Source organism: Solanum verrucosum, unplaced genomic scaffold (assembly GCF_900185275.1).
Source record: "Solanum verrucosum unplaced genomic scaffold, falcon-dt-bn FXZP01000150.1, whole genome shotgun sequence".
Taxonomy (NCBI): Eukaryota; Viridiplantae; Streptophyta; class Magnoliopsida; order Solanales; family Solanaceae; genus Solanum; species Solanum verrucosum.
This window is the reverse complement of record NW_026020371.1, coordinates 3,292,175-3,319,983: the sequence shown is the minus strand read 5'-3', so window position 1 is coordinate 3,319,983 and position 27,809 is coordinate 3,292,175. Positions and strand designations below refer to the sequence as shown.

At 38.0% G+C, this 27,809-nt stretch overlaps 2 protein-coding genes across 6 annotated transcripts in view; one reads left to right on the top strand and one right to left on the bottom strand.

Moving 5' to 3' along the window:
- LOC125838361 (protein TONNEAU 1a-like) overlaps nt 1–27,809 on the bottom strand; it is a 1,213,107-nt gene that overhangs the window by 105,248 nt on the left and 1,080,050 nt on the right. The gene's annotated exons all lie outside the window — the stretch shown is intronic.
- On the top strand, nt 2–27,809 carry LOC125838349 (regulator of nonsense transcripts UPF2). 2 transcript variants are annotated; one of them, XM_049517411.1, is made up of 18 exons: nt 2–107; nt 786–879; nt 1,040–1,127; nt 1,740–1,942; nt 3,297–3,641; nt 4,251–4,355; nt 4,617–4,744; nt 13,626–13,802; nt 13,903–13,981; nt 14,807–15,124; nt 15,240–15,437; nt 15,535–15,636; nt 16,141–16,392; nt 16,470–16,688; nt 23,070–23,240; nt 24,425–24,610; nt 26,121–26,585; nt 26,821–27,809. In XM_049517411.1, exons 2-18 carry the CDS (start codon nt 817–819, stop codon nt 27,313–27,315), a joined length of 3,594 nt encoding a protein of 1,197 aa, XP_049373368.1. In that variant the 5' UTR covers nt 2–107; nt 786–816; the 3' UTR covers nt 27,316–27,809. The 2 variants fall into 2 exon arrangements, with proteins under 2 accessions (XP_049373368.1, XP_049373369.1); XM_049517412.1 differs by lacking the exon at nt 2–107 and adding an exon at nt 160–183.

Below are 27,809 nucleotides of genomic sequence, written 5' to 3'. Positions count from 1 at the left end.
CGTTCCTTCTGCTATTGCTTAGTACGGTGCTTATCACCTAGGAACGCCATTAACATTTTACACAATTTTCATCTAAGATTTGTTCAGCTCTGATTGTCTCTTCCCATGTATGTATCTCCTTCATCTTCTTGATTTATTGTCTCTGTGTTCTACTCACTGCTTGCTCTGCTATTGGGTCTGATGGTTTGATCTCGACTTCTGTTTCTTCGTTTAATTAATCTTGCGTTTTGGTCGAATTTATTTCTTTTCTCTGCGATTTGGTGTCTTCGGATGTATATGCGTACGTATTTCAACTTCCTTTTTCTCATGCATGATGTATCGGTGTGTGTTTGAACTGAATTTGGGGCTTTTCGGTTCTTAGGGGTTTTTGAGGCCCTTATTTTTTAGGGTTGAGCCCTCCCTTGTTTCTAAATTTCTCAGTAGGAGGAAAAAATTTAAGAAAGAACAAAGAGAAATAGTTACTTGTATTATGAATTCTCAGTCACAATTCGAAGTAATTTGTAAATTCTTTTCAATTAACCTGAAAATGGGCACTAAGTTCTAACTATCTTAGGTTTCGACATTTGATTGACTTGGAAGTTCTTTTATACAAAAAGGTTTCTTTTGATAAGGATAAAAATAAGTTCTTTTATGGTGAAAGTCTGTTATGTAGGGCTCTTCAGGTAATGACAAATGCAGAAGATGTTCAATATCTGTAATAGTACTTTTCTGAGTTTACCATGATTGTTATAATTAAAGAGAATATGATCGTCAAAATTCCTGCTAATAAATTATTTCTTGAATAGCTTAAGACTGCAGACAGTCATATAGACAAAGATGGAACATCCTGAGGATGAATGTCGTGTTGGAGTGGAACACCCAGAGAAACATGAAGATGAGGTAATGCCAATATTTTCAAGAGACGATTTCTTAGTTTTCTTTGGTAAAATAGTTAATCAACAGCTTTGATGAAGTTCCAATAACATTTCTAGTGTTTCCTTCCTTTTCTTACTGAAATTAAGTTGTTCTTCCAATTATTTATGCTGGTATCTTCATACAGGAAGCTGTGGCTCGTCATGAGGAATTCAAAAAATCTGTTGAGGCAAAGATAGCTCTTAGGAAGAATAATCTGAATCCAGAACGACCAGGTTGCTCTGAGTGTTATATTTATTTGTGAAATCATTTCTTCCATTATTTTCCTCACTCCAGTTCTTTTTCGTTCCATTCCTCCATTCCCTTTTCCTTCATTTTAGTTTTCATGAACTTGTAAGTGATAAACATGAGAATTGACATGTAACAATTAGGTAACTCTGATACTATCTTTTAATCCTTATTGGAAAGTTACATGTCATGTAGGAATAACCTGATAAAAGTTACTATTTGATTTGCTATATTGGCCTCGGAAGTTTGGCCCCAGGATGAAGTAGTTTATAGACTAAAACAATTTTAAATTACACTTCATTTCATACATAATCTATTTGTTTTTCTTTCATGGTCATAAGGGGTGACAAGAATAAAAGTGGTTTTAGTAACTTAGGTTGTTGTTGATTCAATATTTCCCCCCCTACTTGGCTTTCTATGAGGCAATTCTTTATCAAGGTCAATGACTATATTTTTCTACTCCTATATTAGCACTTGCTAACACATATGTAGCTACTCAGAAGTTGGGAATTTGGCTTGATATGGAATATTTATATTCCCCGTTGAACATATTGCGCATTTTGTTGAGGCTGACCTGCTGATTTTTTTTTAATTTTCAGACACTGGTTTTCTAAGGACATTGGATTCTAGTATTAAGCGCAATACTGCAGTTATTAAAAAACTAAAACAGATTAATGAAGAGCAGCGAGAAGGTTTGATGGAAGAGTTGCGCAGTGTCAACTTAAGCAAGTTTGTAAGTGAAGCAGTGACTGCTATTTGTGATGCAAAGCTTCGGGCTGCAGACATACAAGCCGCAGTGCTGGTACCTACTTGATTGATCTCTGATTTAGTTTAATTTGTCAACCGTTTACTTTTTCTAGCAAGTTTGCTCTGCCTTGCTCTTGCTGGAATTATTAGATTATGCCTACAATAAATATAGTATAAGTCTTCATACTATACTGGGCCTGTAAAATGCGGGAAGTGTGGTCAAAACAAACTATAATAGCTTTAGGGATGAATACTGTGTTCCAAAATCTTGTTGTTCCCTGCTGCTGATGATATTTGCTGAGAATGGACTTCTTGGCCAAAAGGTGGTCAAATTTGTCCAACGTTTGACAAGAATTGAAGGAGAACTTTGTCATATCGAAGATTAGGGTTTATTAAATCTCCTTAGAATTGTGATTTAACGAGAATTACTCAGAACACTGAGATTATTGGACCCTCAGACTTCACCTTTGTTTTCTGTTGTTAATTGCTGTCAGAAGTGAGACCAGGAATTGTCTAACTTCTGCAATTTCTCTTTGGTGAGACTCATATTTTTCTCTGTTGTGACATGCTCCCTGTAGCTGACGATGAACTAAGTTTGTCTATCCAGACTTCAGATCATCTTTTCTTTTTTGCTTGGCCTCTTCATTCTTGGGAGTCCAGTTCTGTTTTGTCATTCGGTTCATGACAATCTACCCTACTCTAGATTCCCTTTAATTACCATTGCCTGAATACTTTTTGTGGTAAAAATCTGAAATATTACTCAGTATTTGCTGGTATCAATACTATATTGTACCAACTACTTTTACCGGTACATAGGCCGTACAACCATGGAGGCTAGCCTTTGCTAAGTATCATATAGTAGACACACCTAACGTTCTTGTGCAAACTCACTTTGGCATGGATATGAACCATGGGGACCAACAGTAGAGAATCCTTATGGGAAGAGCCGGAAGGAATCTTTAGCTTACCTATGTACTAAGAGCAAATATCAGTTTAAAATAAAATGTACTAAGAGCGAATAAGAATACACACACCATATCCCATCACGTGTGTGGCAGTAGAAACTAGAAAGTCATATTAGAGTAAGCTTCTTAGCTGACTTACTCAAATTGTATCCCACATGGGCAGTCAACTTAGAAATGATATATGCTTTAGAGGACATGTATTTTTGGTTGCATGGTTCTTAATTAGCACATATTCTCTCTTTAGAGTCTCGTAAAAAAGGACTTCTTACGTTCTTGCCCAAGACAAGCTTCTAATATAAATAAAAAACGGTGAAGTTTAAGCTTTCTGTTTATCTTTTGGACATACATTGTTTTCTATTTCTGTTGATGTATCTAAGTTTTGTGTTTCTCTTTTGAACATACATTGTTTTCTATTTCTGTTGATGCATCTTCTTCCTATCCCAGATCTGTTCTTTGCTTCATCAGCGGTACAAGGACTTTTCACCAAGTCTAGTTCAAGGCCTTGTGAAAATCTTCTTTCCTGGAAAAGCTGCAGAGGATGTAGACGTGGACAGAAATGCAAGGGCTATGAAAAAGCGTAGCACTTTAAAACTTCTTTTGGAACTTTACTTTGTTGGAGTTGTTGACGATACTGGCATCTTTGTGAACATTGTTAAGGACCTCACGAGTGTTGAGCATTTGAAGGACCGTGATGCAACTCAGACTAATTTGTCACTTCTTGCTAGCTTTGCTCGACAAGGAAGATACCTTCTTGGGCTTCCATTGGCTGGCCAAGATATTCTTGAGGAGGTACACCACTTCCCTTTCCTTTCTTCTTCCTTTCCCAAGCAAAATATGTAATGTCAAAAAGTTAGCATTGGAAATAGCTTGCTCTCTGCTACTTATGACACATCACTATTTTTTCTCTATGTTATTTAACTCAGGGAAAGGAATATACTTCAGAATATCTTGTAGTCTATTACTGAATATACGGTCAAACTCTTATCTTCTGTTAGTTCTGCTCTTCCATAGATTGGTTGATCTTACCATTTTGCCCTTATGGAGTTTTTATCAAAAGTTCTTGTAGCTGAATAGATTCCCTTGGATATATGTCATTTCGTAGTGCAGAGACCCTTTTTAGCATGGCTTGATTGTTGTCTTTGGAAGGTGTTAAAGGTTGTTGAACTAGATGGATTGTCAGTCAATGACTTGACATGGGTCTTGATTGGAGTGCTGACTCATCTCTTCTAAACCAATTTGTTTTGGAATTACAGTTTTGACTTCAGAATAGAAGTTTGTGATGAGTTTTAACTTGCTAGGACTTGATGCTGTTAACGTGTTTCTTTGTTTAATGCTTCATTACAGTCTGCTAACGTTCTCCACGTTCAGAATTCCTTATAACGTTGCCCTCTGCTGCAGCTTTTCAAGGCCCTTAATGTGACTACTGATCAGAAAAGGTTCTTTAGGAAGGCGTTCCAAACATATTATGATGCGTCTGTAGAACTTCTTCAGTCTGAGCATGCTGTAAGGCTTTTTCCTCTCTTAAATTGGAAGACTTTGAATCTGGAAAGGAAGGTGCTAGATTAGTAGTGTGATAGTCTTCTCTTCCTCAGTTTTTGGTGCCTTTAATAATTATACCATGCTTGAGCCATCTTTAAAAGTAAACGTATGTGGAATCTTCTTCGTCTATGCTGCTTTCCTGAAAGCTTCTAAGAAATTCACACAATTGTCCCTTTGATAATTGTGATGACTGATGATACTTTTCTTCTTGACACCAAATTGAAGTCACTTCGGCAAATGGAGCATGAAAATGAAAAGATTTTATCTGCCAAAGGTGAACTGAATGAGGAGAATGCTTCTGCATATGAAAAACTGCGGAAAGCTTATGACCAGCTGTATCGTGGCATCTCAGGGTAAGTGTCTATATATTTATTGATGTACTGTGTGCTGTCATGGGAGATGAAATTCAAGTGCTTACTCCTTTTGTACCCTAAAAGGCAGGTGAGGAGAGTATTGACTTTCATGAGTGTTCAGATTCTCAGCTCCATGCTTGCAAGAAATAGTTGTATCCTTACTTGTTCAGTCGAGCACTGTGATTTACAGATCCCCTGACTCTAAGCCAATCTCTTAGTCATGGGTATTAACCACTCCTAAATGGTGTTTCACATTAGTTGCTAGAGATAATAGGCTAATAAAACTCTTCTCTCATGCAAGTTTGCATGTTAGCTGTGTACAACAGACTGTAAGCGCTTTTGAACCCCTTATCATTCAGCAAATTACAGAAACGATCTTCCATGTTCCTGCAGACTAGAGAAAGCTTCACTGCATGCTGACTTTTGGTAACACCCAATGATGATGGTCATGAATGCTTGCATGAGTTTTGTTATCCTAGTTATCTCCCTCAAACAGCTTACTGACTAGAATTAGCATATGATTTTGATGAAGGTGGGTTGTGAAATTCTTGTGGGAGACATGAGACAAAATTAAGGGGCCTAGGTTTGGAGGGCTAGTTTTTGACTACTTAGACCAGAATGATAGATTGGCTGAAAGATATAGGAGTAACTAAAATCCTAGTTTTATAATACTGATCCTTTTTTGACAGATTGGCTGAAAGATTTAGGAGTAACTAAATTCCTAGTTTTTTTAAAAAATATTAATTTTTTTTTTTGATGACGTAAACAATTATATTTAATGGAAGGCCAAAGGAGGCTGCATACAAGAAGTATAGCAAACGGTGAAGAACCTACAAAATGATATGGTTCTCTACAAAAGACACCCATTTCTCTATACATCCTCGAACTACATGGGCACACCAAAAATAAATGAGGGATGGGAGGCTACTCCTCTAACTGCCCAAAGCTCATTTCTACTCCTTCGAAAGCCCTCCTATTTCTCTCTCTCCCGATGATCCACATCAATGCCAAAGGAACAACATTCTATGCCCTGCTCTTCCTTCTTCCACTTTCCAACAGAACAACAGGTCCTTCACAGATCTAGGCATCACCCACAAAATACCAAACCAGCTAAACATATCTCACCAGTCTCGTGACCAAGCTGCAATGTTGAAAAATATGATCTACATCCTCACCGGCCACCTTGCATAAGTAACACCAACTGATGCATGCGACCTTTCTTTTCCTAAGCTTTTCGGCCGTTAAGATCACCCCCTCTAGCAGCTAACCATGTGAAGAAAACAAACCTTCCTCAGCACCTTAGAAATCCAAATCAACTTTTCAGGAAAAGCCTCCGATGCCCTCAACAAAAGCTTTTCATAAAAATGACTTGACAGAGAAATAACAATTGTTCCCCAACTATCATCTCCAAGTATCTAACCATGTAAAAACGCACACCTTCCTCAGCACCTTAGAGATCCAAATCGACTTTATACGAAAAGCCTCCTCTTCCTGAGCAAAAGCTTCTCATAAAAGAACTTGATAGTGAAATCACAATTGTTCCCAACTATCATCACCAAGTATCGGGTCTGTCACTTGGCTCACAATGTTGATGGAGACGAGCTTGCAACCTTTGAAACTTATCTGCTTCCCAATCCCAAAAATTCCTCATAAACCTAAAATCCCTAAACGTTTCTTCTCCTCGTGACCAGGGCCGACTCAACAACATTGGGGGCCTAAAGCGAAACTTAAGAGAGGGGCCCTAATTTTTTTTTTCATCATATGTACTTTTATTTAAAATATACTTTTCTAGCTATTTCAGATGCAAAATCATTAAGTACTGTTTTATAATCAATTTGTTTTAATAATTCCTTTTCAAATGATAATATAGCTAATTCATTCAATCTATCTTGAGACATTGTTGATCTTAAAGAAGATTTAATCAATTTTAATTTCGAACAAAGAAAAATTCGGTTGAGGCAACGGTTACAGGAACTGTTAACATTATCTTATAAGCAATATGTGTATTTGGAAAAGAATCAAGTCTTTTTATTTGATTGAGTATTCTCATTACATTGTTATCTTCTACTTGTATTATTTATCTTTAACACTTTTAATTCAAAAAATAAATCTATACCATCAATTCAGAATCACTAGTATGTGTTAAAGAAAGTTCAAGGTTAAGACAATATTTTAAAAAAAAATTCATCATCTAGTAATCTCAATATTTTACCACTAAATAAGAAATCAAAAATATTTTTATATGCTTCAATTGGTTCAAATCTATTTTGAAGTGAAAATATAGTTTGATCTACTCTACATATATAACGTAATCAACTCTAAAGATTCTTCATGGGACTTAGTGATTTCATTATCCATATTTTCATCAAATTGTTTCTTATGAAATCATATTTATATTCATGTCATATGCAATTTCATTAGTAGAAATCATAGCGCTCATAGTACATATAATTTTTTTTTTTAAAAACAACATATATAAGTAATTGTTTTTTAAAAATGGGACCCCAAAAAATATGGGACCCCAAGCGATGACTTTAGTGGCCTAGGGGTTAAGACGTCCCTGCTCATGACCCCCTTATATGTTGGACTAACGCCTCCCTTTGACAAGAAACCCGTAAATGCTCGAAAACTCATCTTTTAGGCACAAGTCTCCACATTATTGTATCCCCAAAAATTAACTTTTCTCCCATCCCCTACCTTGAAAGAGATGTTTTCATAAAACTCCGCCCATTCCTTCGTGATATTCGTCTACACTCCACAACCTAAAGCCAAAGTGATATCATTAGTTCTCCAACCCCTCATCACCAGTCCATATTTATCTACTATCACCTCTCTCCATAAGGATTGGACCTCCACTCGGAATCTCCACAACCATTTGCCTAACAAAGCTTAGTTAAAGACTCATAAGTCTTTAACTCCCAATCCTCCCCAACTTTTAGGAGTTGTCACAGTCTCCCATTAGATCAAATGAAAATTTCTTGACCCGTCTAATGTCAAAAAAAGTTCATGCGGAGCCTTTCCAATTTCCCAATAACACTAGGAGGGGTATGAAAAAGAGACAAAGTTAGTGGGGATGCTTGATAATGTGCTCTTAATAAACACTTTATTCCCTCCTTTGGACAAATATTTCTTCTGCCAACCTGCAAGCCTCTTCTTGACTCTCTAAAGTGTCAGATTTAATGTCTTTATTGGAAGACCCTAACGGAAGATCCAAATAAGTAATAGGAAAAGCCCCTACTCGGCAATGCAAAACCTGAGTGGTCAAGTCAATATTGTTCACCTCACCAATGAGAATGATCTCATATTTTCTAAGATTAATTTTGAGGCCTGACATCACACCACCTGAGACCAAGTTTATTCTTAGCCTAGAATATCTAGTTGACCCCATCTACATAAAAAAACAACCAGGGTATTATCTGCAAACAAAAGATGAGAAACCAATACGGACCCAACACCTCCAACTGCAACTTTGAAATATTTTATGTCCCCCCAGCAACAACTCTATCCATCATCATGCTCAAAGCTTCCATCACTGAAATGAAGAGCATGTGTGATAAAAGATCCCCTTGCCTCCACCCTCTCGAACTGCCAAAAATCCACACGGGTTGCCGTTCACCAACATTGGGTAGCGCACGTAAGAAATACAAAAGCTTGACCTACTTTCTCCATTTCTCTCCAAAACCCATCTTTAACATAATGAACTCTAGGAACTTCAAGTTTACATGGTCATAAGCCTTTTCAAGATCTAGCTTACGCAACACTTTTGGTATACCTTGCTTCTTTCTCAAATCTACCACTTCGTTTGCCACCAAATCTACATCCAAGATTTGTCTACCTTCCACAAAAGCATTTTGTGAAGATGTGACCGTCTCATTCAGAACCTTCTCAAGTCTATTAGATAGTACCTTAGATAAGATCTTATTTTAAAAAAAAGATCTTATAGATGCTTCCCACCAGTCTAATAGGTCTATACTCCCTGATATTCGTTGCTCATATAAATATTTTTACTTTCTCTTTCACTAATTATTAATCACTTGATATGAGTATTGCGTGTTTATTCTTTATCTATTAATGAGTACTGAATTGTGAACGTCACATAAATATTATTATATTAAGAATATATTTTAATAGTAGTTTAAAAAAATATACGTGTTAAAAATGATGAATATTATTATCCAAGTTCTTTTAATTTAAAGGTTCTTTTGATCTTTACCGACGTTCTTGCTAAGTAAGATGACTAGGTTGAAACTAAAATTTTTATTCTCTCTGTTATATATTTGCAACAACACATAAAGTCAATGAAATATGAATATATTAAGTTAACACTATTAGATGGTTTATACAAGCTCAAATTTTAGTGTGAAAAATCTTTTTTTCCTCAAAGTTTCAGCGAATAAGGCCACTAATTCCTAAAAAGAAAAAAAAAATCAAATTGTTTAGTTATCTTTAATCTCAGAATATCTAAAAGAAAATATTACTAACATGCATGTTTCATCGATTTATTTATAAAAATAAAAAAAGATAAATAACTTGAATTATAATCCAAAATTAAAACAACCGACTCGCTTATCTTGCTTGAACAATGTGGCACCAATTCTGAGGCAATGATCAGTGATTGCTGGACAGTACAAGGCTGGAATCTCTATTTCAGAAGACTTCTAAATGATTGGGAAATAGAGAGAGTTGCCAAATTGTTGGAGGAAGTGGGGGATTTTGCAGGCACCAATACTGACAATGATGTTGTTAGATGGTCACACAGTAAGAATGGGATCTTCACAGTTGGCAGGGCATATAAAAAGGAGTGCAACTCGCAAAGTAGCAGATACCAGAGTTCATGGAAAAATATCTGGAGGACTGCAGCACCAACAAAAGTTATATGCTGTACTTGGCTGGTCATTAGAAAGGCATGCTTGACACATGAAGTCTTGAGGAAGAAAAGAAAGATCATACTTCCGTGGTGCTCTTTATGTGGAAAGACGAGGGAAACTAACAGTCACCTATTCTTACATTGTACTTTCACAGCAGAAATATGGTCCATGTTTCTCAACTATTTAGAAGTGAAATGGACTATGCCCGAACATACAACTGATTTACTTAGTTGTTGGATCAGGAGAGGAGGTAGCAAGAGACAGAAGACCTGGTGGAATTTGATTCCACATTGCATTTGGTGGACAGTGTGGAAGAAGAGGAATAGTAGGAATTTTGAAGATATATCCAATTCCATTCACAAGGTTAAATGGAATTGCATTGTATCTCTATATTTTTGGTGTAAAGAGATAGGATTAGAGGATTCAGATCAACTTTTAGAACTCTTAGGATCCTTGTAAGTATTATGCTTTTTGTTCTTTTCTGAATTTTTTAAAGGTCCCCAGCATATCCTTAATGCATATCCTTAATGCTGAAGAATACAATGTTTACCAATTCTCAAAAAAAAAAAAAACAATGTGGCACCCAGGACCTCCAAAGCCTAGATCCACCTCTGTGTTGAGGTCAACCTTGATAAAGGGACTTATAAGTTATAACACTCCGGGTGCCAACTCCTCCCAAAAAGTAGGCGCTAAGAATTTATTCTAATCTAGATCTGAAAGATGAGTCCTCCCATTTGGACCAGGTGAAGTTTGCTCCGGTCAAAGGTAAATCAATAAGATAATGGTTATCAATTAACTCCTAGAACTCTTCCATGGCCCTAGATATCACCCGACACCCCACCCTGTTCTCCGGGAATCTTATAAGATTAAAATTCCCCTATTACCCAAGGAATGTCCCATCTCCTCACTCCCCACCCCAAACCTCTCCTTTGAACCCTATCCCATAGTTCCATAGACTCCTCCCAAACCTTATCCTACCCCATCCCCAATATCTTAAACTTCACACCAATCATAAACTCCCCCTTTTTAACCTCCAAGCACTCTATATTCCTGTCATCCCAAAGAACTAGAATACCACTCGCATTGCCACGGGCTGGAGTGCAATCGTACTTCACCCATCTTCCTCCCCACACACTTGTCTCTAACCCATCTGTCAAAGACTCCATTTTTGTCTCTTGACTACAAATCAAGTCTACCCCCATTCTCTAAAGCCTGTTTTTAAAATAGCCCTTTTGTTGGGGCTGTTCAACCTCCTCACATTCCAACTAATGATTTTGCAGTTCATCAACGAAACTATTTTCAACACCCCCTTTGCACCCTTCACCCCCCTCCTTCCATTTGTTCGCATCTCTATTTCTCCTACCATACACCAAAAGCTTACCCCCTCCTCTGAGCTCCACCCAAGCTAGGATGGTTTAACTCTGTTAATTCTGTTCCCTTCACCTCATCACTCTAGACCTCTAGCCTCTTTATTATTCAAATAAAAGTAAAAAGATCAATGACCCCGCCCCCCCCATACCTTCAAAAGAAACCCCTAAGAACTTCCAGAAATTAATATACTTCTTTTCTGCCCATTTGGAAATTTTCCTCTCCCCACACCTTTTTCAGCTACCCCAATGATGTAGTAACACCCTCATCTGAATTGAAAGAAAAATTGCAAAATTCCCCAGAGACTCCTCCCTGCACAACAATATGCTATGGGGGACCTTTTTTCTAGAGAAGACTGCTTTACCGCTCCCATTTCACCCCTATCCAGCCAGTGAGAAACAGGAATAGCCTTCTCTGAGTCCAAACATTGGAAGATTCCGCGACAAAATCAACTGGACAAGGGTGTTCTGACCCTTCCGACGTCAAAACAGGACCCTCCTGTCGACCCCATCGTTGCAGCACCCTTGGTAGAAACAACCCCCCCTCCCCTCCGCCCCAAAGTCTTTTTTCACTTTGCAGTGATTCTGATCACCACCAGTGAAATTTTCGTCAGTAATAGCCCTGTCAGCGTCGGGATTCCGGCGTACCTGTTCATTGGGCATGACGGCATCCACTCGCCACTTCCTGCACTTCGTCCCCCTTCACAGAAAATCAGCCACGTGTTCCGATACCCCTAGAGGCTGAGGACCTTGTTGGAACCCTCCAGCTCTGTTTTACCCTTTACCGTTGACAAAACGACAGGTCTGGTCTTTTTTTGGAGAGCTAAGCCAGTTCATTTTTGTTAGTGAACCGGTTAAGTTTCTACCTCCAAACAGGTTCTCACTAATTCAGGGGTATACTCGATCTTCCCTCTCAACTTCAAACCTGTCGTCAATCTTCTCCTTTCCCTTAGCCGTAAAAAACTTTCCAGCCATGGAAGCTGGTGAATGAGACCTCTATTCCTCAGGAAATTGATTTTTTCTCTCCACTTTCTCCCTATCTCCTCCTCCCATTCTATCCTCCCTATCTCGTCTCTCTTTGAGAATTTCAGGGCTGAAATCTGGTGTTAACCAGACCCTGAAGTTCTCGTCTCCCCCTTGTACCATCATAGACACCTGCATACTTCGCCCTTTCCTCACCAAAACCCTGACCCACAACACATCAGTGAGGCTGCAATCCATCCCCAAGAAACCTCCACTCTTATCCCCAATATATCTGAAAAAATAATTGCTCCAGAGATGCAATCGCAAATCTAGCACATTCACCACCCCAACTCCTCTCCGCCTTTGTACATTCAGAAGAACTGTATCCTCAGACCATTTATGAAGACTAAGGAAATTGTTTTCCGTCACCCTTCCAAGGACCCGGACCGTCTTTGCCTCGCTAGAGAATTTGAAGAGAAAAGTAGAGTCTCCCATGGAAGACAGATACTTAAATCTATGGTTCCACTGCCCATGTCTTTGCTACTCACATGGAAACCAGCTGGTGAAGTCACTCTCTTCTCAAACCTTCCCACCAAGCACATCGCAAAGAAAGATTTCCTTTCCACAATATGACCTGCCGACAATCTGAACATCGGCTCATACTCACCTGTGCAATTTTCTGCACCCTCCATCCAGTGTAAGGGCAGTTGACAATGCCTCCTTGTAATGCAGATCTTTAAGTTTTCTAGCTTCTAGAGAGAAGTAGGAGCCCCTCTCTCTAGACACTACTTTGAAGGATTTTATTACATAACAGATCAAACACGATATATATTGATCATGACATGGACAGATAATTGAAGGCCAGGATAATGAAATAGAAAATAAGGACGGATGGCAGACAACGTCATCAACTATATATTCTGGAGTACGCTCCTAAAGTTGCCCACTTTTTTTTTTCCGGGTCTGGGATAATGGTTACGAGCACGAGCACGAGCACTTGCACTTCTACACCTCGTAAAAGTGTATAATGATTTAGAGCACTTTACTTGAATGTGAATGACAATTTCACAGTTAGTATAAGTTGCAAAACAGGTTAAAGCTGGGAATTTCCTGTATTTCTATTTCCCTTGGTCTGAAATCTCTGTGCATGTCCCTCACCCTAGTACGGGGGAATATATTTTGAACGATTACATGAGACTCTGCTTATGTGTGTGATATGAATCCATCAGCTGTATATCTGAAGACTGTTTTCTCTATAGTGATGATAATGTGCCCAGCAACAACCAAATTGATATTGAAGCCTGAAGCCTCTTTCCTAACCCGCTATAAGAGGGCATATGTCCCATGTCGTAGCATCTTTTGCCAACCAGCACTTGCAATCAGTGAAAACTGAAATTAAGACAAGTTAAGGTACTAGGCAAATAATTTTCTCTCACTAGGGTCTTGATGCTACTCAGTACATGCTACATTTATTTCCGCATACTTTTCTTCCTACGTGACTCATTTTGTTACGTATGTTGTTATGCCTTGAAGGTGTTTGTGGGTTTTGACTACAAATTTATTCTTATGTTCTTAACTGCCTCTTCGCTTGGTTAGTTTTGTACCTTACTTTAATTGCATAAAATCCTTGTGTTTCCTCTTAATTACATTTAGACACTAATTTATTGCATTCTCGTATTGCAGATTGGCAGAAGCACTTGACATGCAACCTCCGGTGATGCCCGAGGATGGCCATACAACCAGGGTAACATCGGGCGAAGATGCATCATCCCCTGGTGGTAGTAAAGATTCTTCTGTCCTAGAGGCCCTGTGGGATGATGAAGATACAAGGGCTTTCTATGAATGTCTACCAGATCTCAGGTTATTTTCAGGATACTTTGAAGGGTTATTTTTTTTTGTTTCCTGAAGTGGGATGTGTAGTTATAGATTTGTATCATAAGTAACAATTTCCCTTTTGCAGAGCATTTGTTCCAGCTGTATTGCTTGGAGAAGCAGAACCAAAGTTGAGTGAACAAGCGAAAGGGCAAGAGCATTCAATTGTAAGAATTTAGGTGTTATCATGTGCCTTATCTCTTTTACTTCCCCTCTGGCTTCTGATTTTATAACAGGAACTATTGTCACAAGGAATTTTCAGGTTGACTTTATGGGAGATATTTATCAATTTTATTCTGGTATCCTTTGTTTAGCTGCTTGCTCTTGCATTATGTAGCCCAACTCAAAGTGTTACGTGATCTTTGTACTCATAGCCAGAGTTTTCTTGTACCATTTCATGAAAGTGTGTTGAAATTTTCTGAAAGAAAGCATTGGGGGAATGGGTTACGTACGACAAGTCGACAATGAATAGACACTATTTTATTTTTTATTTTCATTATTACCGGTCTTTAAGGGTTTGTTCTTATGAATATGTTCAATCCACAAGAGGTCATGGTTGGCATACAATTGTCCTTTGTTCTGAGCGACAACATGGTAGTTTGCTTTCTTAATGTTGCTTGCAGAATTAGGAGTTTTAAGAAGATGGGAAGTCTGTAACTTCGTAAAGTTTGATTCTTTTGCAATGTTTGTTGTGTTTTGGCAAGAAGGGAAGTTGGATGCTACGGTTTTTCCTGTCACATATATGTTATAAAACACTACCTATCAAAAGACAAATAAATGTTACTAAACACTAATTTATCGTAAACATATTTGTTATGAAATACTACTTTTTGAGCCTGTTAACAGCCTTTGGATGTTTTTGGGACAAAGTACAACTTTATTTTGTGCTCCTGCTATGATTGATGCTGCAGGGTCACTCTGATTGTTCTTTGCTTTGTAATTACATGATGTCATGTATTATTGACATGATGCTTTTTGTCTTCCTGGTGAAGGATTCAACACCTGATGCAGATGAAACTCAGACTGCTGCACAAGAGACTGCAGATGCTGGAGCTATACAGGAGGACAGAAATGATAAAGGCAAGGATAAAGATGAGAAGGATAAAGAGAAGACCAAGGAAAAATCAAAAGAAAAGGATAAAGATGAAAAGGATAAAGAGCCTGATAAGGAAAAAGCAAGAGAAAAGGAAGCTGAAAGAAAAGGAGAAGGTGATAAGGAGAAAGCAAAAGGTGTTGAAGGAACTAATCTGGATAGTCTACTTCAGCGGCTACCTGGTTGTGTTAGCCGTGATTTGATTGACCAGTTGACAGTAATGCCCCTGACTTAAAGCTTTAAATATTTGCTATCCTGGTCCCTGTTTAAGATTTAATTATTTGCGGCTTCATTTGTAATTTATACTTCTGTGCCTAATTTTTATTTTACAGGTGGAGTTTTGCTATCTGAATTCCAAGTCCAGTAGGAAAAAACTTGTTAGGGCATTGTTCAATGTTCCCAGGACATCACTAGAGTTGTTGCCATACTACTCTCGCATGGTTGCCACTCTGTCAACTTGCATGAAGGATGTTTCTTCTATGCTTTTACAGTTGTTGGAAGAGGAGTTCAACTTTTTGATAAATAAGAAGGTAAGTGTAGCCTACATATGCAGTTTATCCATTGACTTAAAGGATACCATCAATAAGAAGCAAACATTTTAAAAAAAAAATTATGTCTGCTTTGCAGGATCAAATGAATATAGAAACAAAAATAAGGAATATTCGTTTTATTGGAGAGCTCTGCAAATTCCGAATTGCTCCACCTGGCCTTGTTTTCAGTTGTCTGAAGGTATGAACAGTAGGCTTACAGTATATTCCTAGTGGTAAATTGAGGTGGGATGATTTAGCCTCCTTTTTCTAAAAACCTTAGTTTGGGATCCGCTCTCCTGTAGCACATAGCCACCATACCATACTTTTGATATACAATGCTTATCTTGATAAACTCATTGATAAATTCAAGAAAATAAGTCTATATCCACTACCCAGAGAAGAAATAAGTATGCAGATGCAAAAGCAGCATTGGCCTCGACAATGACAATTGTCGTGATAACAAACAGACTCATGGTATAACAGATCAGTAAGCTCTGCTCTCTAGCAACCCCACTCAAGTCAAGAGACTAAAGGTCCTTACTGAAGATAGATAACCAAACTACGACCAACAGTTCTGCATGCTAAGGGCTTCAAATGTGTTTAGTTCTTTTTGTTGTTGTAAAGTTTGTAGATTAGACGTTATATTGTTTAGGGCAAGTAAGAATTATGTTTGAGTTGATGCTGCTGCTTTCTTTGTCCTCAGGCTTGTTTAGATGATTTCAGTCATCACAATATTGATGTTGCTTGCAATCTTCTCGAGACATGTGGGCGTTTTCTCTACCGATCTCCTGAAACTACAATACGCATGGCAAACATGTTAGAAATATTGATGCGTCTGAAGAATGTTAAAAATTTGGATCCTCGCCACATCACCTTAGTGGAGAATGCATATTACTTATGCAAGCCACCAGAAAGATCTGCACGAGTGTCTAAAATTCGGCCTCCTCTGCATCAGGTACATGTAGTTTGCGACTTCTGTGGTTTATAAACTGGATACTACAGAATTTAAATTTTATGCCGTGGATTATGCAGTACATAAGAAAATTGCTCTTTTCGGATCTTGACAAGTCTTCATTAGAGCATGTGCTCAGACAGCTTCGTAAGCTTCCTTGGAGTGAATGTGAGGCATACCTTTTGAAGTGCTTCATGAAAGTTCACAGGGGCAAGTATGGTCAGATTCATTTGATTGCATCACTTACTGCTTGTTTAAGCCGCTATCATGATGATTTTTCTGTTGCCGTTGTTGATGAGGTTTGTCCTTCTCAATGAACAAATGTCTGTCACTTTCACTACTTAAAGCATATACAATCCTTTGATCTTCAAACTTATTTCCAGCTCCTTTAACATCGCATTAACTGCAGCAATGGACGACCCAAGAAAGAAATTTAAAAGAAAAAAAAACATAAAACCAACCTGGCGAAGACGAGAAAAGGTGAAAACTGTATGTAGGAGAATATCTGTCTCTTACTACTATCTTCTTGAGGAGAATAGCTATATCTTATTACTATCTGCAGAAAAGAGTTGAGAGTATATACAATAAAAAAAGAGTAATGAATATTTTCATCTTAACTATGCATTTCTTTTGTATAATGTAATGGAATCGGCAAAAAGGGGATATATCTGCAGCTGCAAAATTTGCATGAATATTAATTGTTCATCACATTTTAAGTATATTCTGACCTACAGTTGAACCAATGCCTTTTTATTTTTCAGAAGAAGGCCAAAAATGCCCCTAACGTATCGAATTTGGCTCGAAAATACTCTCCTACCTAGTGGACCGAAAATACCCTCAACGTTATATTTTGGCTTAAAAATGCCCCGAACCTATTGAATTTGGCTAAAGAATATCCTCCTTCCACCTATTGGACCAAAGATGCTCTCAATGTCCTTTTTTGGCTTAAAAATGCCCCTAAAACTAATGTTGACTAGACAGGGCTTTATTTTTAAAAAAAAAGTCATGTGGCAGTGTATGATTGGTCCAAGTGTTAATCTAATGTGAATTAAATTAACCGATCCATATGTATTGATTTGACCCCACCCATATAATTAGAGCGGAATCCAATATTATTGTTTTAACTAGGATTTTGCAATTTTAGTTGCTATAGATATTTATGTTCGGGTAATTTTGGATGACACGACCACACTGATTTTATTTGCTTTTAGAAGTGGCGAAATCCTAGATGGAACGAACAAAATGATCTAAAATAAAACTTGGCAAAGATTTCAGAAACTTCTGAAATAGAAGTATGAATTTAAATATAGTAGCCTTTCAGACTACAAACTCAACATCAAACTTAGGCTGCTGAAACAGAAACTGAAAGAATGGAGCAGAACCAAAATGACCAACAACACAAAAAGAAGGTGTGCTAGAGGAATTTGTTGATATTATCTAATATAGGAAAGCAGAGACCTGTCTGAGGATGACATGATGGTAACAACAACAACATACCCAGTGAAACCAGGTGGGGTCTAGGGAGGGTAGATTGTACGCAAACCTTACCACTAGCTCGTGGAGGTAGAGAGGCGAGGATGAAATGATGGTATGAGCAACAATTGTAGTAGAACCAGAGGAAATGGCCAAGAATGAAGAGTCAAAATGGAGATAGAAATCTAGAGTAGGGCTGTATATTGATCAGTTTGGTTCGGTTTTAAAGTTTATCGGTTTGTAGACATGCTAAAACCATTATAGAACCATTAAGATATCGGTTTGTCGTTTATTGATCGATATCCGTTTAACGTTTAGATTTCAAACAAAAAATAAATTATTGAAAATCTCTTAGAAACAAGGTGACAAACCAAATGAACCTTTGCACATAAGTTGACAGATTGCATCTTGCTCGGAACCAAACATTGGCACCTTGTAGAATAACCAAGAGTTTGAGACTGAGAAATGGAGGTATAAACCTAAACCCTAAGTCTCAAGGACTTTGTATACTGAATGGTATAAATCTAATTTATTAATTTTATTATCGGGTAATCGGTTAACCCGTTGAGAAAATATCTCAAACCATTAAGAACCAATAAACCAATATATAAAACGATCAAAATCGTTACTGAAACTGCTAAAGCAAGAACTATTACTAATAAGCCAGTAACTCTTTTTCAGTTCGACTTTTGAGTTATTTGTTTCAGTTCGGATTTGAATAGCTCTAATCTAGAGTACTATGGTTGAAACAAGGTGATAAAAATACCAGATTTTTCAGGGAATGAAAACTGCACACAAGAGGTATAATACCTGATTTTTACTTGGTTGGTAACCAGAAGAGCATGTCTCACTCATGCAAAATTGAGGAGGGACTTCCAGATTATGTCCAATGTTTTCTTTTGCAAGGAAATGAGGAAACAAATATAGTAACCTGTTTCTTCATTGTAAGATTACTACACAGATTTGGTCTATGTTTCTAGGTTTGTCTCAAGAAAATTGGGTAAGGCCAGAACACACGGCTGATCTAGTCAGTTGCCGGATAAAGGAGAGGAGGGAGTATGAACCAGAAAGAATGGTGGAATATAGTACCATCATGCATATGGTGGTCAATATAGAGACAGAAACAACAAATGCTTGAGCATATCTCTAACTCAATCCAGAAAATAAAAAAGAATTGTATCAATACTTTGTACTTTTGGTGTAAAGAAGAGGGTATAGAAGAAGCTGAATAGTTAGTAGACTTTTTAGGATCTCTATAGTTACTGTTATTTTCTACTTTTCGTTCATTATGGTCTTATAGCCTTTTGGAGGTTGCTAGAAGCCTAGCATGTCCTTAATGATGACAAGTACAACTTTACAACAACAACAACAACAACATACCCATTGAAATCCCACATGGTTTGGACTTTGGGGAGGGTAGAATGTATGCAGACCTTATCACTACCTCGTGGAGGTAGAGTTGTTTTTGTGGGCCTGGGACTTTCATGTTTGAGGTCTCAAGTTCGAAACCCCCTGCCAACAAAAGCAAGGGGTTTGCCTTCTAGGTCGAGCTCGTCGCATCGGGCTTGCCTAGTGTGGGTTACCTCTTCTGTGTGGTTTGCGAGCTATTGCATAGGAGTTGGGGTTTTACCCTATGCGCACCCAAAGGGTAGCGGCTGCAAGTTTCCCTTGTTATAAAAAAATAGCAAATAACAAGAAAACAATGAACCGGCGGCCTAATAGGAGCCAAAACAACAATAAAATCATGTGATAATTGAAATATAATAAACAACGTAATATGACATATTATTAAAAGCAATAATAAACTATGATAAAAATTAAAAGTAAGAACTACAATAATATGACTAGTATCATCGCAAACACCAACCACCATAAGCAAGACAACACTACACTATCTACTACCCTTCTACCCTTATACATGTCCTCCACACCCTTTTATCTAGGGTCATGTCCTCGATAACATGAAACTGCATCATATTTTGTCTTATCAGCTCTCCCCAATACTTCTTCGGCCTACCTCTGCCTCTCATCGTACCCTCTATAGCCAACTTCTCACGCCTCGTCACTGGTGTGTCTATGCATCTCCTCTTCACATGTCCAAACCATCTCAGTCTCGCTTCCCTTATTTTGTCCACCACAGAGGCCACTCCCACTTATCCCAGATATTCTCATTTTTAATCTTATGGCTCTTAGTATGACCACACGTCCACCTCAACATCCTCATCTTCTTGACATGGGTGGCATTTTTCAAAGATAATGATGTGAAAGAAGTGCTTAATAGAATAAATAAATGAAATTTGGCGTGCAGGTCAACACTTAGTCCTATACAACAATGTCAGTCTAACCACCACTGTATAAAACTTTTCTTTGAGTTTCGGCGGTACCTTTTTATCATACAAGACTAGGAGGCAAGCCTCCACTTCATCCATGCCGCACCAATACGATGTGTGATATCATTGCCGATGTCCCCACTCCCTTGGATTACAAACCTAAGATACTTGAATCATCTCTCTTGGGGATATTTTGTGTGTCAAGTCTCACTTCTATGCCTATCTCATGCATGGCATCATTGAATTTGCAGTCCACATATTCTGTCGGGGTCTAGTTCAACCTGAACCCTTTAGTCTCCAAAGTTTATCACCACTAACTTAGCATTAATTCCACTATGCGTCTTATCAATCAATACTATGTCATCCACAAATAACATACACCACGACACGTCTTCTTGAATGTCTCGCGTCAATACGTCTATCACCAAGGCAAATAGAAACAAACTAAGAGTTGACCCCGGGTGTAATCCCATGTCCATAGGGAAGTGCTCTGAGTCTCCTCCCACTGTTCTTACTCGCGTTTTAGCTCGTTCGTACATGTTCTTTATCTCCCTAACGTAGGCCACCGATACACCTCTTGCCTCTGGACATCGCCACAAAACTTCTCTCAGGACTTTATCGTAGGCCTTCTCAAGATCAATGAACACTATACATCCCTCTTCCTTTCTCGATATTTTTCCATCAGTCTCCTCACAAGATGGATGGCTTCTGTGGTTGAACACCTTGACGTGAATTCAAATTGATTCTCAGAAATAGACACGCCCCTTCTTACTCTCATCTCTACCACTCTCCCAAACTTTAATAGTGTGGCTAAACAACTTAATACCCCTTTAGTTGTTTCAATTTTGTACATCACCCTTGTTCTTGTACAACAAAACCATTGTACTCCAGCTCCATTCCTCGGGCATCTTAGCCGTCTTAAAAGAATTCTAAAAAAAGATTGCATTCTTCAACATTAAGGATATGTTGACAACCTTCAAAGGGAACAAAGAGAGGAAATAAAAAAGAGGTCGGAAAAAGGACAAATGTAACCCTGAACTATCGTAAATGGTATCTAAATACCCTTTGTTATACTTTAAGGACATTGATGACCTGTATATACCCTTTGAAGTTTGAACTGACACACGTGTCATGATCTTTACGGTGTATCCAAATTTTATTTAATTTTTACCCACAATTAAAAAACCCACCCGGATAATTATAACCCCAAAAACTCACACCCAAATAAACCCATTTTTCCTTTCTTCACTGTTCCACCAACCAACAGGAACCAGACACCCCACGAACCAGACCGCCGCGACGACTCCATCTTCTCTGGCGAAGCTCCACAAATGTCCCACATGACCTGCTCTGGAAATGTGAGAAATGTGATGGTCATGGGTCCACAATAACTTGTCAATCTCTTCATTTTAGTATTTTCTAAATTATTGTAGATCGAATTCTGCCCATCTTGGAAAAAACCACCACCACCAGGAAAAAGAAAGAAGTATAAGAAAAAAAAGTTCTATTTAAACATTGAAGTTTGCAATGTTCAAAATGAAATCTGAAGAAAAATATGTTGGAATTTTTGTATGTCTACTGAAATGTTAGGGTAGGGATAAATAAATTCTTAAACAAAGTATTTAACACTTCAATGATGTGTGTACTCATTTTTCACTCATAATAAATTCTATAATATACTATTAACAATGAAATTTAATTTCTGAAAATATAATTACATCTGACTGGTACCTTATGGTTGTAACTATTTTTTTAAAAATATTTTGGTACTCGTATGTGCGCATCTAACTATCTAGATTTATTTGATAAATTTATTTGACCAAAATTTATTTTCATTGCATAAAATCATTATGTTAAGCGAAAATTATAGCTTCCAAATAACAAGCTTAGAAGATAGGAACTGGAAATAGCATCGCAATTGTAAGCTGTCTTATCACGTTAAATATCGGATTTGTTAACTCTTGTTATTTTTTCAGTGCATTAAAACAGCAAAGGGAGAGCTTTGAATTTGTATTGAGTCAAGTTGGGCAGGTTGGGTCCTAAGAAGGAAAGCTAAGGCAAGTCTGGTGATGTACCACTATGTGGAGGGATCATAGAGAGTAGAAGCACATCTTATAAAAAAAGAGAGAGTAGAAGCACTTTCCTTCACGTTGAGTCTGAACTTCCAATTTCAGGCTGCTCTTAGACTAGAAAGACTATTATGGCATTAATAAGCTAGGTATGGCATATGTCGAATAGTGGGTTTGGGAGCCAAGCCGAAACCTCCACCGTAGCTTCAACTGCAAAAAAAATAATTAGAAAGACCCCGATCCTTATTTTCGTTTTTTCTTTACTCTTTCTCATTATCACAGTAGTTTTGATGAGAAGAAGAAGAAAAAAAAGTCTGATTCTATTTTTCATTTTTTGTTTCCTCCTTTCCCTTTTTAGTTGCCTTTTGAGATTCTTTTATTGACTCAGCCATTTTAAAGCCATCCTCATTGACACCTCTAAAACATCCTAATTTGACCGTGTTCATTAACCCTCCTAATTTGAACTGTCTTTTTCAATTTTTGAACCACATTTATGTGGCGTATACAAATTTAGATCTTAATGATTTTCCTTCTTTATTTTCTCTCTATTTTTTTTTAATCTCATCATGCTTTGTAAGTAACCACAAATAACCTTGTGACGTTGTTCTACTAGTGCTGAAAGGCTTATGCATCTTTAACCACTATACCAATCGATCAATCAAATAGCCCTAATCCCAAATTGCTTACGGTCTGCTCTATGGTTCCTCTATGTTCATTCTGCTCTATTCGACTGATGTATACGATTTAATTGCGTCATACACTTGATGTCGCTTTTGCAATTGAAATTTCGACCTTCTAATTTCTACAGGTTCTGGAGGAGATCAGGGTGGGATTAGAATTGAATGACTATGGGATGCAGCAAAGACGTATTGCTCACATGCGTTTCCTAGGGGAGTTGTATAACTATGAACTTGTTGATTCCTCTGTGATATTTGATACGCTCTATTTGATTCTCGTTTTTGGCCATGGAACGTCAGAGGTATGGATGCCCTTTTAACCAATCTTCAGTTGCATACGCATTATGTACTATTTATTTTGGAGAACAGTCTATGCTAGCATTGGCTGTTAGGATATGGCATTGCGTGGCCTGTTCCCGTTGGAACATATAAGCTCTGCAATTGCAAGACCGGCGTTGGAACTTATTCTCATTCTGAAGAATCCTTGAGACAATGACATGACTTGAAGATGACAGATACACTCAAAACTAACTGGTTATAAACCACGGAAAACTGATGGAATAAATTTGAACACAAAAAATGAAGTTTCTCCAACTGTGGTTTTCATAACCTTGTTTCATTGGTTATTGTAATTAGCTTTACAAACCTCATGGTGGACAACTTGTTCCTGAAGAGGTGCAGTTTTGTCAAAGACTCATTTAAGGCGCATTTAAGCCCTGAAGCTCAAGGAGGGTGCTTTGCCTCACTTAAGCCTTGCTTTTGAGTAGGCAAGGCACCAAGGCATGCACCTCATTGCCCATGTGTTCTGTCTTGAAATAGAGTGGTACTAAAAAACAAATATAATCGGCAAATAAGTAGATTAATTGTTAAGGAAAACATTATGAATGAGTTTGTTAATTTGTTTCTGGAATTACATATATATTTTTTCCCTTCATGTGCCTTTTTAAATTAAAACCCACACTTTGATTGAGCTTAAAGGCCCATTAGACCTGGAGAGCTTATTTTGAGCTTTTAGCCTTTGACAACACTGACGGGGCGTTACCATGGCTATCCTTGTGAAAGGAAATCTGGCAATAATGGCATATAATTATCTTATTATTTCACAGTCATCGATATGTATTTATGAAATGAATAGGCTTCATTCAACCAGGAACAAACGAATTTAGGCTAAAGATCCAACCTGCGCTACCAGCTTTCATGCTCTTAAAATATTATTATAGAACTTCTACAATATTCAGGATTTCCACTCATGCCACTTTATTCGACTTATGTTAGCAATATCTTATCATTGCTTGCATACTGGTGGCCTCGGGGATTTCTTGGTTATCAAAAGAAAAGAACGTCATTTATAGATTCTGGTGGCCTTTGTTATGCCATAGATTTGGGATTTCTAGATGAAATTCAAATGCTTTCGTTCCTAGTTTAATTTCGTATCCAAGAGAACCATTTACTGCCATCTTATGCAAGTCTGTCTTTTTCCCCTCAGCAAGATGTATTGGATCCTCCCGAGGATTGTTTCCGCATCAGGATGGTTATTACGCTACTTGAAACCTGTGGACACTACTTTGATCGAGGTTCATCAAAGCGAAAACTTGATCGGTTCCTAATACATTTCCAGAGATACATACTCAACAAAGGTGTACTCCCCCTGGATATAGAGTTTGACTTACAGGTTGGTTCCTTTAGATTCTCTACCCATCTCTATTCATGCCTGTACTATGCAAAAACTCATCCCTAGAAATGAAGAAACGTAACTTACTTTTGCCCTATAACATTACATAAAGTACATTAGAAGCTGTTCCCCACAATTGTAAGTCAAAAATGTAATTACATAGTCTTACACAATATTGGGAACTATAAGCAAATACATCCATTCCTGGCTGAAAATATGCAAACTGCCTACTTATATCGCGTACAAAATTGTTGTGTGCATGAAGGTCTGATGTCACATTTACGCTCTTCGCTTCAGTCAGTTTCTTTTGTTGTTTGGTTTTGTGATTTTATATTTCTTTGCAATGGTAGGATATATGTGTTGAGGGGATTTAGAGCCTGTTTGGATTTAGCTTTTGGGAGTGTTTGACAAAGTTAAAAATAACTTAAAATAAGTTTAAAATGACTTAAAAAAAGTTTAAAACCAAAAGTAGGACTCTCCCTACTTTTTATTTTTAACTTAAAAGTCATTTAAGTTTGACTTTTTATTTTTTGAAATAAAAGCTACTTTTTTAAAGCCAATCCTAACGGGCTCTTAATCTGTACTGTCCAATGTGAAAGCATTAGTTTATATTGCCTTAGCTAAGTAGTGGTTACCTGTATTATCAAATACACAAACAATTTTACATGTAAGTGGCAATGTAATGCTCTTTCAAAGCCCCCAGGGTTAGCTCAATTGACGAGGGTTGAGGGACTTGTGCTTAGGTCACAAGTTTGAGCCATGCACCAAACGAACGTATTCCAGTATTTGAGTGAAGAGGTTAGAGGGGCTCGCTCATCACCCCCGAGTTTTGAAGGCTGCAGTTGGCCTTGGCTCTAGACGGACTTTTTGGTCATTAAAAAAGTGCTCTTTTAGTGTCCGTGCTTTCTCAACACTCGTGAGGTTAGTCCAGACTATGAATGTAGGTTACTGTGGAGTGAAGCAATAGTCACCTGGTCCAACAAATCAGGAGGACCTGAAAGTTACAACATGCAAATATTTCAACTAAAGGGAAAAATGGAAAGAGAAATAATTGTATTTTGCTACTTCAGGGGCAAAAATCTCTGTAGTGGAAGTACCAACATGGAAATTTATATTCCTCTTTAGCAAATACTCCCTTGATCTGGCCTTTATTTTTCTAGAAATGCAGTTCCTTGAACTAGTAAATTTTGCTGGACCAAACAGTGGAGGTAAGATAGGGACGATGTGGAATAAATGAGGATATTTAATGTTTTATGTTTTCTAAAGAGTCAACTTGAATGTTTTGTCAAAATAGATGTTGGTTCAAGGTTTAGGGTTTCTTCCTACAAATTTCTCTGGAGATCAATGTGATTTTTCTATAAATATTGGAGTGCAAAATTTTGAAATTTTGGGTGACTTTGTTAGTTTTCTTTGCTTTAAATTATGATAGCCATTCTATGGGTTAATTTCCACAAGAATTAACCCTTCATTCATGGAAATCTTTCTCAAATTGAGCTCATATTTTTCCCAGGACTTATTTGCTGAATTACGTCCTAACATGACGAGATATGCATCAATTGAAGAAGTCAATGCTGCTTTAGTTGACCTTGAGGAACATGAGCGCATAGTTACATCTGAAAAAACCAACAATGAGAAGCACTCTGAGACCGAGAAAATTCCCAGCAGAACTACCTCTGGAATGTCTGCAAATGGGCAAAGCCTTTCAAATGGCATTGAGGAGAATGGATTGCATGAAGAGATTGTGGAGACTGAAAGTGATTCAGAGAATGGCACCATTGAGCATGTGGCTCATGATGATGATGAAGAGACAGATGATTGGAATCGGGATGATAGGTGTGACACTGAGGATGAATCTGATGAGGGCAATGGACCGGGTTCTGATGAGGAGGATAAAGTACATGTCAGGTCAAAGGTTGCAGAGGTTGATCCTCTGGAGGAAGCAGAATTTGAGAGAGAGCTTCGGGCTCTGATGCAGGCAAGTATAGGACTCTGGTCTGCTGATGGTTCTCTCTGTCTTCCTTCTCCCCCACCCCCTCCCCTGTAGAAATTAGAAGTCAGGGAATCAATTTGATAAAATATAAAGGAATTAAATGATAATTGAAGATATATTATGCTTGCAGATTTAATTGCTAATTAGCTACTCCCTTTATAATTTACACATGAAAAGTTGTCCCCTTTTTACTGACGGTTATTGTTACATGAGTTCGCAGGAAAGTTTGGATTCAAGAAAATTGGAATTACGGGGAAGGCCTACACTAAACATGACAATACCAATGAATGTCTTTGAGGGCCCAACCAAGGACCATCGCGGGGTTGAAGGGGAGAGTGGTGATGAGACATTGGATGAAGGTGCTGGAGTAAGTAAGGAGGTTCCAGTGAAGGTTCTCGTGAAGCGAGGTAATAAGCAACAGACAAAGAAAATGCTCATTCCTCGTGATTGCTCCCTCATTCAGAGCACAAAACAGAAAGAAGCAGCTGAACTTGAAGAAAAGCAAGACATCAAGAGGCTGGTTCTGGAGTACAATGATAGAGAGGAGGAAGAGCTAAATGGGTTAGGGAACCAGCCACCAAGCTGGACTCAAAGCAGTGGGAGTAGGGTTTCTCAAAGGGGCAGCACATGGGATGCACCTGGTAGGGGAAGTGGCTCACGCCATCGCTATCTGCATCATTCAGGTGGTGGCCTTTATTATGGCAGGAGAAGATGAATTCAAGCTCATGTTGCAGCATGCAATGACTTTTTCGCATCTCTATCACATTGGTACATATTTGTTTTTGGAAATGGAAAAAAGGCTCCATGCCAATTGAGGGTGGTGGTTTCTCTTGGACTGGCATTAGCACGTCCGAAATTGCGTCCTGAAAATCGCAGTACGTAGGAGAGATCTATGAATGCAGATGGTATTGTATATCAGTTGGTGCCACCTCTTCCATTGTGTCAAGGTTCTAACTTAGCAAATGACTTGCTATACGTGTATATTCTGTGAGTATACTAAAATAGCCAAAGTATGTAGAGGCAGAGAGGAAAGAACATTTCATGCCCAGTTTCGCTTGAAAATTGCCTTAATTATGGAGCTTGGTTGGCTTGTATTTGTTGATTAATGGCAAGTTCATCTCTGAACACTTGTGTCTAGGGAATTTAACATTTTACTTTTCCCCCATTTTGTTTTTTTCAAAAAAAAGGAATGAGTTGCTCCTCTTCATA